Here is an 18,545-nt window from a genome sequence, read left to right on the forward strand (position 1 = left end):
TTCGTGTGACCACACAGCCCTTTTTTCCCCTAATGCTGTGGTGAGACTTTGAGCTGCCTGTTAGTCGAATTGAAAAGAATTGCTGAAAGCAAAGTGTTATGTGCGTTGCTTAAAGCATGTCATAATGTAAAAATATAGACTGCTCGAACATCAGACGCAATCATTTTAGAGTCGAGCAGGAATATGAACTGTTTCAACAAATCATCGGCGATTTTGCAATCGGCAAATTTCAGCCAACACCCAGCCCTTCACTGTGCTATTTGATAATAATGATTTGAACAGGTCTGAGTTTTGAGAGTGCTATTTGCCGTTCATTTTTGTCAATATGTAGCTATCAAATAGTGATTTCATTTAGTCTAATGATCGATTTCTTCCTCCGTAAAATAGCATTCTAGGTACTTTAGTATACACAGTTAATCAATTCATTTCTATACCGTTATATTGAACAATCTGTTCACATCAGATTATGAACATCTGTACGCTGTCTTGCTTTTTATATTATATTGTGTGGATGTGGGTGTGTGTGTGTGTGTTGGTTGGTGTCGGTGTCGGTGTTGGTGTTTATGTATGGGCTTGTGTTTTCAGAGAACCTGACCAAGTTGGGGAAGTACACACTCCGCCTACAGACAATACTGAATGAGAATAACTCCAGTGAATGGGCAGGGAAGTGCCTACCTCATTACACACTCAACTTTACCATAACAGGTAACACACACACATACATGTACACACACACGCATGCACGCACACACACAGATATATACACACACCCACACGTACACATCCACACCACACACAAACACATGCACTCACACACACACATACACACACCCACACATGAACCAGGGCTCGAGACTGCGACTATATTTTGAGAGTGTGCAAGTTAAAACTTCACATGGTCGCATTCATGCAAGTGCATGATGATCATTAGGCTGTTTTGGTGCCCCTCCGGCATGGGTACTGCCTTAGCCATTGTGTGTCCTGGGTCTTCATTGTGTGCTCTTTCTTCTTCTCTGGCTCAATTGGCCTCTACCTACTTGCGCTCTCACTGCATTGATGAAACACACGAAACAGTCCATTTAGCTGTTATCATCAACACAGTCTCTTTTGGATTTGCGCTATTGTCACAAATGTTGCTTTGTACTCCTGGCACAAAATTTTCGTGACTCCTTGAGGTATAGAAATAAGATGCGTAATTTGTCATGTCAGACGCGAAATAAGATGACTGAGCGCTAGACTGGCAACTATCACTGCCCTCGCGATTTGTAGCAACAAGTTAACATGAACGAATTTCAAATAGACTAATGATAGCTTAGCGTTGATGGCCACAGCTTTATTAACGAACAGTATGGGTATCCCTCAAGGACTAGAGGAGCCGTTTGACATAGTGTCATGCTTTGCTTTTATTTGATAACATATTTTTGTTTTCTATTAAAATTATATAATGGAAGATGAACTATTTTGTGAGCTACTGCTCATGGCAGAGAAGTTTAATGTTCAGATTAAAATATTTTACAAATATCAAGTCTCGAGTCACTGTCAATCTTCACATCAGTGCAAAACTTGGGTATGCAAATTAAGACAACTATTCATCAGCCTGCAAGGTCATTGATTAATACCATGCTGTACCCAAAACAAAAAAACTGAGAAAGTTGGAAGCACCAGTGTTACCAGTTGAAAAGTTAGTCTGGAGCCCTGTGAACACACATACATACATACATGCGAGCGCACACACATACACACGCACACACACACTAGCACATATGTACACACACTCGAACACATAAACACACACATTTTGTTTCCTCTTTTAGACCTTATGACAGTGAAAAGTTGAGCGATGTGTTTTGTCTACGTCATATTGTTGTGAAATAAAGTGAAGTTTCATGCAAAATTAAACCAAGGATTGGAACCAGCTGAGAGGTAGTTGGTCAGCAACCCTCAGAGCAGGAGAATTATTGGCTGTTTAAAAATAAAGAATGTACTAAAAAATTAAATGTTTATTAGATGTTATTCAGTAAAAGTTATTCGGCAAAAAAAGAACTGTTTTTGTGTGGCACTGTGGTGTACTTTTGTCGCTGTTTGTTTATCAGTTGTAAGCTTTAGGGAAGGCATAGAAAATAATAATAATGATAATAATAATAATAAATGATAATAATAGAAATAATAGTAGTAATAATAATAATAAATGTTTGTCTTTCATTTCTCTGTCTCAGAGGGCAATGCTGAGGCATTTGTCCTGGGTGTAGTTCCTACTCCTGTCCATGTGGGGGTGCCATTCTCTCTTTCCCTGGAGTTCAGGGATGAATTTGGTCATCTAGCCCAACCTCCCTCCGACATCAAACCTCAGCTAGAGTGTAGGTGGGTCGAAAAAGAGACACACACCGAGTTGCACACTGTTAACGCAGTCACACTACTCTTACTACAGCTTGTCCTCATTAAACTGATGCACTGATCTGTAGGTTTGCAGTTTTAATGGAGAGGTACTGAATCTGCCCCCCCAAAAATCACAAAATGATAAAGTTAAATGAAAATCTAACATACCTAGGCTTTGGTTAGAATCTGTGAAAGACCTTCATTCTGTGGTAAACTGAAGTTTTGGTAACACACAAGCTGTGTAATGTGTGTTAACCACAGACAGTGTTGTGTTGTCACCCAAAGATAAGGCATGTGAGTTTGACTATTCAAGGCCTGAGTCAAAAATGTCTCCTCAGTTCTTGTCAGTGAAGGCAGAACTGACCATGAGCAACAATGATGTTGGAAAACTCCCGTTGTACTGTCCCGGGTCTTTAATGGAGCAGTGACTTAATTACAAAATACAAAATAATCGCTTAGTTGATGGTTATTTATCACAAAGTCCTCATAATTTGTAATCTCACCCAGTGGTAAATCTCCCCAAGGTGAGGTTGTATGAATCAACCAGGTGTCCATAATTACTGTCTTTTAACTTGAATTACGGTTTCAACTCTCTCTCTCTCTCTCTCTCCCCACCAACCTTACTTTCTCAGCTCCCTGGAAGTGACCTCTGAGAAAACAGCTGTTAAGGGAACAACTTTTACCATCAAAGACATTAGAATGAGGGGCACAGTGAAGAACCATCTTAACAAGGTGAGAGAAAGAAAATTGGAACAGAGAGAGGGAGAGAAAGAGAGAGAGAAACAATGCTTTATGAAAGTCTGGCGAGGCTGAGAGCCTGCACACACATGCATGTTTGTGGGTTATGTAGATGTGTTAGAGATGATGTTTGTGGGTTATATAGACGTGTGAGAGATGATGTTTGTGGGTTATATAGACGTGTGAGAGATGATGTTTGTGGGTTATATAGATGTGTTAGAGATGATGTTTGTGGGTTATATAGACGTGTTAGAGATGATGTTTGTGGGTTATATAGACGTGTGAGAGATGATGTTTGTGGGTTATATAGACGTGTGAGAGATGATGTTTGTGGGTTATATAGACGTGTGAGAGATGATGTTTGTGGGTTATATAGACGTGTGAGAGATGATGTTTGTGGGTTATATAGACGTGTGAGAGATGATGTTTGTGGGTTATATAGACGTGTGAGAGATGATGTTTGTGGGTTATATAGATGTGTGAGAGATGATGTTTGTGGGTTATATAGACGTGTGAGAGATGATGTTTGTGGGTTATATAGATGTGTTAGAGATGATGTTTGTGGGTTATATAGACGTGTGAGAGATGATGTTTGTGGGTTATATAGACGTGTGAGAGATGATGTTTGTGGGTTATATAGATGTGTTAGAGATGATGTTTGTGGGTTATATAGACGTGTTAGAGATGATGTTTGTGGGTTATATAGACGTGTGAGAGATGATGTTTGTGGGTTATATAGACGTGTGAGAGATGATGTTTGTGGGTTATATAGACGTGTGAGAGATGATGTTTGTGGGTTATATAGACGTGTGAGAGATGATGTTTGTGGGTTATATAGACGTGTGAGAGATGATGTTTGTGGGTTATATAGACGTGTGAGAGATGATGTTTGTGGGTTATATAGATGTGTGAGAGATGATGTTTGTGGGTTATATAGACGTGTGAGAGATGATGTTTGTGGGTTATATAGATGTGTTAGAGATGATGTTTGTGGGTTATATAGACGTGTGAGAGATGATGTTTGTGGGTTATATAGACGTGTGAGAGATGATGTTTGTGGGTTATATAGATGTGTTAGAGATGATGTTTGTGGGTTATATAGATGTGTTAGAGATGATGTTTGTGGGTTATATAGATGTGTTAGAGATGATGTTTGTGGGTTATATAGACGTGTGAGAGATGATGTTTGTGGGTTATATAGATGTGTTAGAGATGATGTTTGTGGGTTATATAGACGTGTGAGAGATGATGTTTGTGGGTTATATAGACGTGTGAGAGATGATGTTTGTGGGTTATATAGATGTGTTAGAGATGATGTTTGTGGGTTATATAGACGTGTGAGAGATGATGTTTGTGGGTTATATAGACGTGTGAGAGATGATGTTTGTGGGTTATATAGATGTGTTAGAGATGATGTTTGTGGGTTATATAGACGTGTTAGAGATGATGTTTGTGGGTTATATAGACGTGTGAGAGATGATGTTTGTGGGTTATATAGACGTGTGAGAGATGATGTTTGTGGGTTATATAGATGTGTGAGAGATGATGTTTGTGGGTTATATAGACGTGTGAGAGATGATGTTTGTGGGTTATATAGATGTGTGAGAGATGATGTTTGTGGGTTATATAGACGTGTGAGAGATGATGTTTGTGGGTTATATAGACGTGTGAGAGATGATGTTTGTGGGTTATATAGATGTGTTAGAGATGATGTTTGTGGGTTATATAGATGTGTTAGAGATGATGTTTGTGGGTTATATAGACGTGTGAGAGATGATGTTTGTGGGTTATATAGACGTGTGAGAGATGATGTTTGTGGGTTATATAGATGTGTGAGAGATGATGTTTGTGGGTTATATAGACGTGTGAGAGATGATGTTTGTGGGTTATATAGATGTGTGAGAGATGATGTTTGTGGGTTATATAGACGTGTGAGAGATGATGTTTGTGGGTTATATAGATGTGTGAGAGATGATGTTTGTGGGTTATATAGACGTGTGAGAGATGATGTTTGTGGGTTATATAGATGTGTGAGAGATGATGTTTGTGGGTTATATAGACGTGTGAGAGATGATGTTTGTGGGTTATATAGACGTGTGAGAGATGATGTTTGTGGGTTATATAGATGTGTGAGAGATGATGTGTGTGGGTTATATAGACGTGTGAGAGATGATGTTTGTGGGTTATATAGACGTGTGAGAGATGATGTTGTGGATCTGTCTCTGTGTGGTATTAACAGACGCACACACTGAAGGTTGTCATACCAGGACTCAAACAGGACTCTCAAACAACAGAGCTGAATGTGCATCCTGGTGAGAATTACTAAAAGGCACAACACACACAATATATATATACACACATACACATAAAACACGAAAAGGCCATTTTTAGTGTTATGGTTATTGTCATATAAAGAAAAAAGTATTATCCTTTTAATGATTAAGGGCATTGACTGTCTGTTTCCTGCAGGCCTACCACATACACTGGTTGTGTTACCAGATGATGATGTTGTCACCATAGAGAATGGAACACCAGTAGGATTCAGAGTGGAAGTCCGGGATGAGTCCAGTAACGTCACCACGCACAGCAAACTTATTGTCCGCTGCCAGGTAACACACACACTGACACACACACTGTCGAACACCCCCCCCCCCCTCTCTCTCTCTCTCTCTCTCTCTCTCTAGCACATTCTATGTTGTTATTTCTCTCTGAAGTACTGTTGGATTCAGTTGCTGGAAATAGTTGACACAAATCTTTTTTGTCACCCATCTGCTTTTACATGCCCATAGTGTAAGAGTTGAAATCCTCTTAGGTTGAGCTTCAAGCCAATACTGGGTGCGGTAACGGAGCAATGAGAAACAGCTGTTTGTCTGTATATGTGTGTGTGTGTTTGTGTGTTACGCATGTCAGAGCTATGTGTTTTTCAAAGTTCAATCATTTGTAGTGACAGAAGAACCCAGTGTGGAACTGTTCTCTGTTGGAATGGAATCTTTGGAATTCTATGACCTATTGCTTTGGCTCAAAGTGTCTGGCAACTCATTTCTTGGTCCTTTTTGTTGTGTGCGTGTGCGTGCGTGCGCGTGTGTGTGTGCGCTTGTGTGTGCGTGTGTGTAGTTACAAGGACTACCCGATTTGCTCGTGGATGCTGTTGACTGCAGTAACACAGGCTCTGGGCAGTTGTTTGGGAAACCAGTACAAGTGAACAACATCAAAGAAGAAAAAATTCTCACAGCCAAGTTTGACATCCCTGTAAGTTAGTATGTTGAGTCCTCCAGTAAAAATCTCAAAACCTCAGCCTCAGAAATATCAGAAATGTAGAAATGTGTAGTAAAAGAAGAAATCAGAACAGTTGTCGAATTTTCTAATAAATGATGAATATTTTTGAAAAGTTTTGGAAACCTGTTTTATATTTTGCATTTATCACTAGTCAACATTAATTCCAAAGAAAATGCTTTGCATTCAGCCTACAGTTAAACTTACCCTCAAATTTAGATATTGAACATGCCTTGAAATCCTGTGTGTGTGTGTGTGTGTGTGTATGTGTGTGAACGTGTAGAGTCAGCAGGCAGTTGCATGCGTGGAGCGGACTTTGCGTGTTCTACCCAGCACACGTGTGTCACGCATAGAAGTACACAGACGGGATGATGGCTCAGATGATGTCATGGTACTGCAGAATTTGGAGCGCATTGATTGGACAGCGGGCGACACCCTTGGATCTCTATGCTACAGACTGTTTGACGAGGGGAACCGACTCGTACCCATCACACCCAAATTGGCCCCCAAGATAAAGGTTAGAGTTTCTGTCTGATCCATAATGATTTCTTTGAGGTGTTCTGTGTATATGTAGTTGTATTGTGTTTGTTTATTGTGTGTATGTGTGTGTGTGTGTGTGTGTGTGTGTGTGTGTTGCAGGTGAACTGGACGGCAAGTATGAAGGTGGCAGAATTGGCACAGGGCCAGCTGCCGTCTGTGTGTGTTCCCACTCTAGTGCAAGGGGAACATTTCTACCAGGTGTCATTCCAGGATCAGTTCACCGTCAACACTTCCTTCATTATAGTGTAAGACATCACACGCAAACACACTCACACACAGTGCACTGCCTTGGCGCACAAATTAGTCATCATGATTGACACTATCATTGTGTGAGAGAATTTGTCTGTACTGTTACAAATCCTGCATGGTGTACTTTAGATAATGTACAAACACGCATACACGCTCACACACATTCACAAACACACACACACACACACTCATACTGTCACTGACCTATCTAAAAGCGCTGTGAAATGTCATTTTGCTGTTGATACGTTTTATATCTGTAATGTGTGTGTGTGTGTGTGTGTGTGTGTCTTTAGGCCTAGAGCAGATGAGCCTGATCGTCTCAGAGTCTCACTTTGTGAGTCTACAGTCAGAATGGGTGACACTCTCTCAGGAAACATCTGTGAGTCCTGCCTTTAGGCTTTTCAGACCGTGTCACATCACCAATCAAACACCTGACCAAATGACCATGCCAGTCCAAATCAAAACAGGCCATGCCAGTCCAAATCAAAACTGACCATGCCAGTCCAAATCAAAACTGACCATGCCAGTCCAAATCAAAACAGACCATGCCAGTCCAAATCAAAACTGACCAGTTTCAGCAGCGGATACTCCAGTGAATACTGCGCGTCTAACCGCAAATACACAGGACCATGTGATGATGCTTTCATGACAAACTGTTTGTAACCTATCTCTCTCTCTCTCCGTTAGATGTGGATGTCGTCGATCAGTATGGAAATAAGACAGACACTCTGAATGCTGAGAACATGAAGAACGTCAGTGTCTCTGCTGATGGACTCGACACAGCAACTCTAACTATGGAGTGGCAGGTACACACCACGCATAATCTCTCTATATGTTTGTCTGTATGTGTGTGTGTTTATATCTATACATGTATGCGTGTGTGTGTGTGTCTGTATATATATATATATATATATGTGTGTGTCTGTGTGTATATATATATGTGTGTGTGTGTGTGTGTATATATATATATATATATATATGTGTGTGTGTGTGTGTGTATATATATATATATATATATGTGTGTGTGTGTGTGTGTGTATATATATATATATGTGTGTGTGTGTGTGTGTGTATATATATATATATATATATGTGTGTGTGTGTGTGTGTATATATATATATATATATATGTGTGTGTGTGTGTGTGTGTGTATATATATATATATATATATATGTGTGTGTGTGTGTGTGTGTGTATATATATATATATATGTGTGTGTGTGTGTGTGTGTATATATATATATATATATGTGTGTGTGTGTGTGTGTGTGTGTGTATATATATATATATATATATACACGCATATACATATACGTGTTTGTACGGTACCATTCGGTGTAGGACATTGGGTTTAGTGCGTGTTTTGATCCGAGTGAACATAGTCTAGCTTTAACCACACACGTTACATGCATAACTTTTTTATGCTCTGATGATCAGTCGACCGAAACGTTGGTGAATAAAGCGATACTCAACAAGATACCGTGTGTCCTCCCTTCTACATTTCTGTGTGCGGAACTAAAATGAATAACTCAGTTTCCTCTCTGATTCCATAATGGAGCCGCAACTTAGCAACTGAATTAGCACGTTTGGTGATTCAGCCTTGTAAGTATGGAATGATCCATTTGTCTTCCATTTTTTCCCGTGCCATTCAGTAACAAAAATTCTTAGGATTCCCTGCTCTTTTATGAAATGTATCTATTTGAAGGTAGGCAATGCCAATTTTATAGAGTTGGCTTATTTTAATTTATAATGGAAAACGAATGTCTACATTAAACAAATGTTAAGAACTGTATCAGATTGCATCCTATCGCGTCGCACCGAATCAATAAAATGAAGCAAGCTGAGTACCTGAATGTACCGAATGATCAGGTTATTCCATGAATGGATTTTTTCTTCCCCGATGGCACGGGCATATTCCAGGACAACAATGCCAACGTTCATCAAGCTCAGATTGTGAAAGAGTGGTTCAGGGAGCATGAGGAATCATTTTCACACACGGATTGGCCACCACAGAGTCCTGACCTTAAGCTCATTGAAAGCCTTTGGGATGTGCTGGAGAACACTTTATGGAGTGGTTCGATTCTGTCGTCGTCAACAAGATCTCAGCCAAAAATTAATGCAGCTGTGGGCGGAAATAAATGTTGTGTCGTTGCGTAAGGTTGTCGAAACAATGCCACCGCGAATGCACGCCGTAATCAAAGCTCAAGGCAGTTAAACGAAACATTACAGTGTGCAACTTTTTTTTTAGCCAGGCAGTGTGTGTGTGTGTATATGTATAATGAGGTCATGAAGAGTTGAAAAAGAGTTGAAAAGTCATACATGTCTGGAGTGTTTTGGAAAAGTTGTGGAAAGTTATTGCATACAGCAGTTTTGTCAGTGCTCAACATCAGGCTTTCTTGATCTGACCAGATTTCTCTTAAAATTTCACAGCGGCATGAAAACCTCTGAGATCTTCTCCCAGAAATCGTTTTTACTCTGTGCTCTAAGTGTGAACAGATTACTTCAAACTGAGCGTACTCAAAAAGCACCTCAAAACTCACTTCTTTCAGATCTTTCTGAACCTTTAAACCCTCAACTTCACTGTAAACAAACGAAAACACACACACACACACACACACACACACAGAGTTTGTCCCAGTGGTACAGATTTCTGTGGTATGTTGTTCTCCAGGAGAGCGGGTCGTGTGTGCTGGTGCATGGAGTGAGGTTCATGAGAGGATCGCCCGGCCAGAGGGATTTATGCTTTAAATATCAGGGCTTTGAGGAGTTCGCTAGGATCAAAGTCACCGCTGGACAGCCAACCACTATCACTTTACTCGATCCTCCTGAGCTGGTAAGAGACACAAACACACACACACACACACACACACACAAGGTCTCACACAGATGCACGGCATTCACATATTCACACCCTAACACGCAGAAACAAACCTTAGATGCCTCCGTTCACCCATTTGCTTGTTAAGTGTGAAATGCGTGTTCAGCCATTGCAGGTGTTGAATGGTCATGGTTTGGACACACCCTTCGTGCTTCAGCTGAGTGATGAATGGGGAAACCCTTCCCCTGACCAGAGGGTCATCATAGCCATGAGAACTCGATCTCCGCAGCTTAAGGTATGCGTCCCGTCAGGGCCTGAGATCCAGCCGCAGCAGAGAGCGGAGAAATGACTCGGCTTTGACTGTACAGTTTGATAATGATGAAATCATTACCCTGTGATAACGTAATCAGACCTGAAACATTTTTTTTAACGGGCCTGTGGACAAAAATGAGGTGGTTCTTGAAATGTATTGTTTGTGTGTAGTAATTTCTTTGTAGTAATGGAAGGATGTTCTTTGATCAGTACTGACTAGCATTAGTTACTGTGGTTTAATCATTGTGATGTCGTTAATTGTGTGTGTGTGTGTGTGTGTGTGTGTGTGTGTGTGTTTGGCAGATAAAGTCATCGGTGATGTCCCGGCCTGTGGATTCAGATGGGAGAGCCTGCTTCATGCTGGAGACAGTCACAGCGCCAAAGTGAGTGATGACATGTCACTGACCCCTCTATACCCCTCCCCAAACCTTTGACCTTTTCCCCTACACCTTCCAAATGTTCTCCTACACCTTCAGTATTAACCCCGACGCCTGGCTATGTGTAGAACGTTTTAGTGTAAATGAGATAATAATAGAGATTCACAGGCAAATTTAACAACAGTAGTCAGAGATCGCTTATATATTTCTTCTCATATGGTTACTTATATAGTCTTCCCTGCTTCTTCTCTCGCTCTCCCTCTCTCCCCCTCTCTCTCTCTTTGTCTCTCTCTCTGTAGGGGGCAGTATGAATTGGAGTTTAGGGGTTCCTTCAGTAAGAGCAGCATTGCGGGTCCTGTTGTGAAGCTGAATGTCATTCCTGATCCCAATAAACCTGTGAAACTGACCATCGAATATGACAGCAAAGCCATGTTACCAGCAGGGGGCACACTCACAGGTGTGTGTGTGTGTGTGTGTGTGTGTGTGTGTGTGTGTGTTTACGTGACCTCATACTCCCCCGTCCAGTACCTGTCTTTCTACATGCCAACTGCAATGATTTTAATGCTCTTACCAACATGGTGTGCGTGTGTGTGCGTGTGTGTGTGTGTGTAGATTTTAAAGTGACTGTGCTCTCTGAAGAAGGCGGCATTGTACCAAACATTAATCCTGCCAACATATCGATGTTGCTTTGGAAGGGTTCGTCTACGGGATCTCGACCACCACAAGGAGTGAGTAATGGTTACACCCGCAGCAGTGGCTTTAGCCGTGATTTTTTTGTCATACCGTCGGTTCTCATGACTCACAACAGTGAGAACCTCCTCTCTCTGTGTTTCTCACAGGCCACCACACTACGGTGTAGTAAACCAAAGGATACCGAAAAAGACGACTGCTTTTATTTCAGGTGAGAAAAGTGACAGTATGGTGGTGTAGGGTAGTGTGTGTGTGTGTGTGTGTGTGTGACTGACATGTAACCAGGGTAGGCAGAGTATACAGTACATACCTAATAATAATGGAAGAAAAGGAGATGTAACCAAAAAAATAATACATTTCTTTTGTACTAATTTTTATGACTTTTGTATTTATTTGTCAAGTCATGACTATGGCTCTGTAAACAATGAAGTAAGACAAATTTAGATGAAAAGTCATGTGTTAGTAACCACTTTTCCTCATCATGTGTCCCCTGCTTTCCCAACGCTTCTGGGCTAACCGCACAGCTAACAGTTATAGTCAGTGTCAGTTTTTAGGGGTTTTTATCTTTCTGTTTTTTTGCAATTGATGGGCAGGAGATGGGTTTTCAGATTTCTGACCACATACCACGGCTGACACCTCACCACATGTTACTTGTGTGTGTGTGTGTGTTTTCACCCTGCTTGTCTGTCTCAGAGATAAAGCGATCCCTGAGCGTGTGGGGAAGTACACTGTGCAGTTTGTGCTGTGTTTGGACAAAACCAAAGCCCTGTGGAGCCACCAGGTCAGTCATACTTGATTTACACAGACTAAATATGGCCAGCACATGTCCAGTGATCACAGTACCCAATCACAACAAAGATACATCTCATTATGCTAATTCCTTTCACCCCGCCCACTCTGCACACACTGGAGCTGATAGTGGAGAGTTTACACTTACTGCCAACTGTATGTAGTTCATATAATAAAGTTTGAGTATAGCATATTAATATAACAAATCTAACATTCATATTTTGAATCTCTCTCTCTCTCTCGGTCAGTATGAGTTAAATGTTGTTCACGGTAAGCCAGTCAAGTTGGTCCCGGATACTCCACCCTCAACGCCTGTGGTCTCCAATAGCAACACCCTAGCCAGTCGTACGCTGGTGGAAAGCTTGTGTCTGAAGATAATGGTGATTCCTCATGTTTAGCTTGACATGGCAATGGGGGGATTAACGTGTGTGTCTGTGTCCGTCTGTCTGTGTCTGTGTCTGTATATGTGTGTGTCTGTATATGTGTGTGTGTGTGTGTGTGTGTGTCCAGTGGGTTTAGTATTTCACTGTTGAGTGCAGCTGAGACACAGACACTCCATTTGTGTGTGTGTGTGTGTGTGTGTGTGTGTGTGTGTGTGTTTTAGTCTGTTTGATGTGACCTGCTGGGTGGTCCAGTGAAAAGTCATGTTGTATTCTTTATAAATAGGAGTCTTTTAACAAGGACAAATTCTTTTCTTTCCATTTTTTCACCTAGTTCATCATACCTCTTAAATCTTTTTCTAACATCAGTTGGAGTAAATTAAAATTCAAATGCTGTATTATTTATCCAAAAATTAAAAAATGTGATATTTTTGTATAAACCTCTCTCTCACTCTCTCTCTCTTGGTGTGTGTGTGTGTGTGTGTTTGACAGGATGACTATAATAACCCGGCGGGTGAGGGCATTGACGGACATGTGGTTGTCACGGTGAGGAGTTGTGGCGGGGGCCGTGTGAGGGACCTCCCTGTGTTTGAGGGAAAAACCTCGAGTCGTCGGTACACTCTCACTAATGGAGAAGCACTTATCACAGTGAGTTGTGTGTTTGAGCTTGTGTGTGTCTGTGTATTCCCTATGTTTACACCAAAGAACAAACACAATGATACTTACATCTGGAGATGATAAAAGGATAAGATATTTTTAAATGTTAAATTTCTGACTTGTTGCGTTTGGAATATGCACTTGTTTGGACGCTGTGCCATTGAAGGCAGTTACACCAATAAATGAAGTTGGAGAGTTACATATACAGTATAAAGCACACAGAACTATTCTGAATGGTAAACCCAGGTCGAGAGGAGCACTCCAACACAACCACAGAATGACAACTGTTTGAAAGGTTTATACATGTTTTGTTTGTTTGTTTGTTTTTTCCTTTTAAAAGATCAATGCATCAACAATGCCAGCTTAGGCCCAGATTAATAGTCTTTTAAACTGGTCTTTAAATCATGTAAGAAAAGCACCAGAAAATTGAAGAAAAGTTCTGTGCATAGTGCATAGTAATAAAAAAAATATTAATAATAATAATAAGAAGAAGAAAAGATAAATAAATAATTAAAAGTGTAAGCAAAAAAAAAAAAAAATTTGTCAGACAGGAAAATCCGCTTTCCCCCCCACGACCATTTCTAAACATGCGTCTGGGAAATGGAGCCTAGAAAGAGAGCACAACAGGTCTCCAGTAGAGACACGTGGGTCAACCAGGTGTCCTTCCAGTATTTAACAGCCACATATAGACCTGAAAGGCCTGTAAGGACAGGAGTTCACAAGGCACTTTAACCAGGAGTTAATTATAATCGTTTAAAAGAGCAGGAATGAGAATCTGCTTAAAAAAATATCACAGGACTACTACAGAGTTAAACATCATAGGGTTTGCATAAATAATCAAAAAACCAATGCTGAGAAACATTATTTTTGGAGGTGGTAAGCCACCATATACAAGGGGTCAGTTTTGTGGTCACTGGTCAGAATTGCAGACTTTTTCTATTATTTGAAAGAGGGCTGTGGTTGTGGTCAACCTGTGGTTGTGGTCACGGTGGCCGAGAGGTTAAGGCGTTGGACTCGAAATCCAATGGGGTTTCCCCGCACAGGTTCGAATCCTGTTCGTGACGACTTTATATTTGAGCGACACTGTCACCTCCCAGGGAAACAGGGTCTGGATTTGGGTTCCGGTCCCAGCCCACATTGGTTTCATTTGGGTTTCCTCTCCCCGCCAAAGACAGGGATGTTCAGCATCCAGCGTTCCTGCGGCAGTCTCTGACCTCGAAACTGGCACTGCGCTGCAACCGCCTACTGCTCCAGAGCAATTAGTTGGGATGGGTGAAATGTGGAGGAGAAATTTTCCTACAGGGATTAATAAAGTGGAATTTAAAGCACCAAAAGAAGCAGTTATATTTTTGCCCTAGTAACAGGTACTAAGAAATTAAAATAATAAACAAAACAAATCTTTAATTAAAAAAAAAAAAAAAAAGAAGTAGAAAATTCTCTGGATCCTTAAACTCAGAAAAGTAAACTCAGTCTAAACGAAATTTGACCTCTTCAGACATTCAACCTGCTGTCACACACTACAGTTTAACAAAAGCATGCGCGCACATTTACAAACGTCAAAAAAGCTGACAGTCATAAAACCATAAACACACATATGGAGTAATAACAGACTGATACAGGGAAGATCTTAGAAGGTAGACAGTGCCTAAAAAGTGCCTTTAGCCATATGCACCTTAGAAACAGGTGGCGACATGTGAAATTTGTAATGATGATAAGAGCTCACATTTGCAGGCCATATTGCCTTGTGATATTTTAACGCAATGAATTGTAAAGTTGACAGTCTGGGACAGCATTTGCTGAAGTTTAAAGTAATGTACAAAGGTTGGAATGTATTTCACATTAAACTTTGTTTGTGTTTGTTTGTGTGTGTGTGTGTATGTGTGTGTATTTGCTTGTCTTGTAGGGCTTGGCTCTAATGGAGAACAGTCCGGGAATTGACGGAGGGGAGTATATTCTGGACTTCAGCCTAGATATCCCGAGATTTGAACCCAGAATTTCTCTGGCACCATTTCTACTGCCCTTCAGGTTTTATAACGGTCAGTGTTCCCACCCTACCCACACCCTACAGTCAGAGTTCAAGCCCTTTACTCCTCTCTCAGTACAACACTCACCCCTTTACTCCTCTCTCAGTACAACACTCAACACTTTACTCCTCTCTCAGTACAACACTCAACACTTTACTCCTCTCTCAGTACAACAGTCAACCCTTTACTCCTCTCTCAGTACAACAGTCAACTCCTTACTCCTCTCTCAGTACAACACTCAACCCTTTACTCCTCTCTCAGTACAACACTCAAGCCTTTACTCCACTATCACTCCACTAGTCAACGTTTTACTCCCCTCTTAGTACATCAGTCAGCCCTTTACTCCTCTCTCAGTACATCAGTCAGCCCTTTACTCCTCTCTCAGTACAACACTCAAGCCTTTACTCCACTATCAGTACGACAGTCAACTCTTTACTCCTCTCTCAGTCCACTAGTCAACCTTTTACTCCCCTCTTAGTACATCAGTCAGCCCTTTACTCCTCTCTCATTGAAACACTCAAGCCTTTACTCCTCTCTCAGTACAACACTCAAGCCTTTACTCCACTATCAGTACGACAGTCAACTCTTTACTCCTCTCTCAGTCCACTAGTCAACCTTTTACTCCCCTCTTAGTACATCAGTCAGCCCTTTACTCCTCTCTCATTGAAACACTCAAGCCTTTACTCCTCTCTCAGTGCAACACACAACCCTTTACTCCTCTCTCAGTGCAACACTCAACCCTTTACTCCTCTCTCAGTGCAACACTCAACCCTTTACTCCTCTCTCAGTGCAACACTCAACCCTTTACTCCTCTCTCAGTGCAACACACAACCCTTTACTCCTCTGTTGCTCCTAGACTATGTGCCAGACTGGTAGAGTCAAGGCCTGTGGTTTACACTGTCTGACTGCAGAAAGAAGGATTTATAACGCTTCATTCAGAGTGAGGGTTCATCACAGGAGCAGTGTGTGTGTGTGTGTGTGTGTGTGGCTGGGTGTGGGGATGTGTGTATGTCGTATTTTGATGGTTTTGGTAGATATGGACAGTCATGTTTGTGGATGTGTCTGTGTGAAGCCGCATGGTGTGAATGCAGTATAATGTAATCTAACTCTGTAATGTCAGAGGGGTAAAATGGGTTCTCCCGAGTCAGGTTCTATAACAGTGAGAGGTCTCCCTTCAATACCACTGTTTACGTGTTGTGGGAGGGTGAGAAATATGTCTGTGTGTTGTATTGTGTGTGTTATATAATGTGTTTTGAGGTTTAGCATTGTTTGTTTGTTTATGTTGTATTGTTTGTGTTATATAATGTGTTAATGTGTTCTGAGGTGAGGGAATGGTGTTTATTTATTTATGTTGTTGTTTGTGTTATATAATGTGTTAATGTGTTCTGAGGTGAGGGAATGGTGTTTATGTATTTTGGGGTTTTTTTTTATGTTGTTTGTGTTTTGTTGGTGTTTGTAGATGTGGAGAACCAGAAGATCATGGCGACACTCAGTAAGAGGAAAGATCGTCTGTCTCAGTCTATAGACATCTACAGAGAACTGTTTGACACCAACAAACAGCTCATCCACGAACTGCAGAGTATGTACTTTATCCTTATTACACCTCTCTGACTGCGTGTCTGTGTCTGTGTTTCTGTTTGTTTGTCTCATCTGTTGTTATAATTGTTTTTTTCTTTTTTTATATATATTTTCCAGATCAGGTTCACAATGCAGGACAAAAGGAGGCTCAGTTGGAGGCAGACCTCAGGATGAATGATTTAGATATAACACAACTCACCAGTGTGAGTATTTTCACCACTGCCCACACACACATTCACTCACTCGCACACGCACACGCACACGCACACACACACACACAAAGTGATGCTAATATTCATTCAAACATGATTTCCCTCGTACCTGAATGTAATACTACGGAAATGAAGCTGATCGTGGTCTGTTGTGTAGGAATCTGCTGTTAAAGCTGTGATCAGTCAGAAGCAGGCAGCGCTGGAGAGGATTAAGAGTCAACCACGTCGAAAATGCACCATGCCAGACCCCTTCAGAGGCAGCCCCAACGTCCTCGGAAAGGTGTGTGTGTGTGTGTAGGTGTGTGTGGGTGTGAGTGTGTTGTGGATATAGGTTAATGACCCTGAATGCGACGGTGATGACCGTATTGACCGTAATGACTGTGACAGTGATTAATATTGAAGACCAGCTGTCAGGCCACGCGGTTGCCGCTGTTAATCTGATTGGACTGTTTGTTTGCTGGTCATCAGATAGCGCATTTAGCCCTCGTGGAAGATGACGACGTGGCAAAGGTCATATCCTGGCATCTCCTGGGTGACATGGACTGCGTGGTCACCGTGACGACCGCCGCGGCACGGAGAATCTACGACGACACGCAGGGTCGACAGCAGGTCATTCCCTTAGAGACAGTTTTCTGGAGACCCAGCAACAGGTACACACACACACTCATACTGTGTGTTAGATCAAACGGTGGAGCAAGGTGTGTGTGTGTGTGTGTGTGTGTCTGTGAGGGTGGCTGTGTGGTTGCCGGTTGCCTTTACTGGGCTATTTATCTAGTCTCTTCATCAGCCATTTTATTCTTGTTCATGATTTTTGACTTCTCGTGCTTCTTTCAGTGTCTGCCAGTTTGAGGCAGCACACAGGCGAACTTTAAAATGACCATCCCAGCTCTGTATGGTTAATATGAGTTCATACTTAAAGGAAAATTCTTCATCCAAATATAGATGTTTTTTAGAAACTTTGTCTCAAGGCAAACTTATGTAAAGGAACACATGATAGCTATACATGTGTGATAAGTATGGTCAGTTTAAAAAAAGAGAACTTAAGCATTTAAATGAAAACAGGGAGTCACGTGAAATAGTACAGTTGCCCAGCCAGCACTCCCATGCAGATTTCAAGGAAATCAACTGGACTACTTTTACATATAATGCCATTATAAAATGATATCATGACCTCAAAGGTGACCATAGATAAAATTACACTCTCAGTGGAAGGAGTGGGTGCTGTTATGACATCAGTAGACTACACATAGTAATGTAAATTCAGTGGTGCCCGAAGGTTTTGTTTTACCTCAGTGGTTACTATAGTTTCCATTATGACCTCAGTAGTTACCATAGTTTCTATTATGACTTAAGTAATTACTATAGTTTTAATGATGACCTCAGTAGTTACCACAGTTTCTATTATGACCTCTGGTCTTCATCATGTTCAGTAGGATTCTTCTTCTTCCTCTGCTAGAAAACAGACAGAATCACTCCCCTCCACCCAGTGAAAACTTCTGATCCTACACAGTCTTTATAGATACTAATGTTAC

General features: G+C 41.2%; 1 protein-coding gene and 1 non-coding gene across 2 annotated transcripts in view; both read left to right on the forward strand.

Moving 5' to 3' along the window:
* The window catches only part of smchd1 (structural maintenance of chromosomes flexible hinge domain containing 1), a 32,351-nt gene that overhangs the window by 10,866 nt on the left and 2,940 nt on the right, over positions 1-18,545 (forward strand). Inside the window, exons 20-43 of the mRNA XM_030779162.1 lie at positions 586-705; positions 2,217-2,361; positions 3,009-3,108; positions 5,354-5,426; positions 5,584-5,723; positions 6,229-6,363; positions 6,671-6,904; positions 7,027-7,172; positions 7,470-7,555; positions 7,864-7,982; positions 9,848-10,009; positions 10,161-10,289; positions 10,610-10,689; positions 10,983-11,140; positions 11,296-11,411; positions 11,523-11,584; positions 12,067-12,154; positions 12,411-12,542; positions 13,035-13,190; positions 15,103-15,235; positions 16,683-16,802; positions 16,919-17,004; positions 17,171-17,293; positions 17,482-17,663. Coding sequence (XP_030635022.1) covers positions 586-705; positions 2,217-2,361; positions 3,009-3,108; positions 5,354-5,426; positions 5,584-5,723; positions 6,229-6,363; positions 6,671-6,904; positions 7,027-7,172; positions 7,470-7,555; positions 7,864-7,982; positions 9,848-10,009; positions 10,161-10,289; positions 10,610-10,689; positions 10,983-11,140; positions 11,296-11,411; positions 11,523-11,584; positions 12,067-12,154; positions 12,411-12,542; positions 13,035-13,190; positions 15,103-15,235; positions 16,683-16,802; positions 16,919-17,004; positions 17,171-17,293; positions 17,482-17,663 — 3,025 coding nt within the window. The remainder of the gene's footprint in view (positions 1-585; positions 706-2,216; positions 2,362-3,008; positions 3,109-5,353; positions 5,427-5,583; positions 5,724-6,228; positions 6,364-6,670; positions 6,905-7,026; positions 7,173-7,469; positions 7,556-7,863; positions 7,983-9,847; positions 10,010-10,160; positions 10,290-10,609; positions 10,690-10,982; positions 11,141-11,295; positions 11,412-11,522; positions 11,585-12,066; positions 12,155-12,410; positions 12,543-13,034; positions 13,191-15,102; positions 15,236-16,682; positions 16,803-16,918; positions 17,005-17,170; positions 17,294-17,481; positions 17,664-18,545) is intronic.
* On the forward strand, positions 14,182-14,263 carry trnas-cga (transfer RNA serine (anticodon CGA)). Its single transcript has one exon. It is a non-coding gene; the product is annotated as a tRNA-Ser (tRNA).

The sequence above is a fragment of the Chanos chanos genome, chromosome 7 (assembly GCF_902362185.1).
Source record: "Chanos chanos chromosome 7, fChaCha1.1, whole genome shotgun sequence".
Classification (NCBI taxonomy): domain Eukaryota; kingdom Metazoa; phylum Chordata; class Actinopteri; order Gonorynchiformes; family Chanidae; genus Chanos; species Chanos chanos.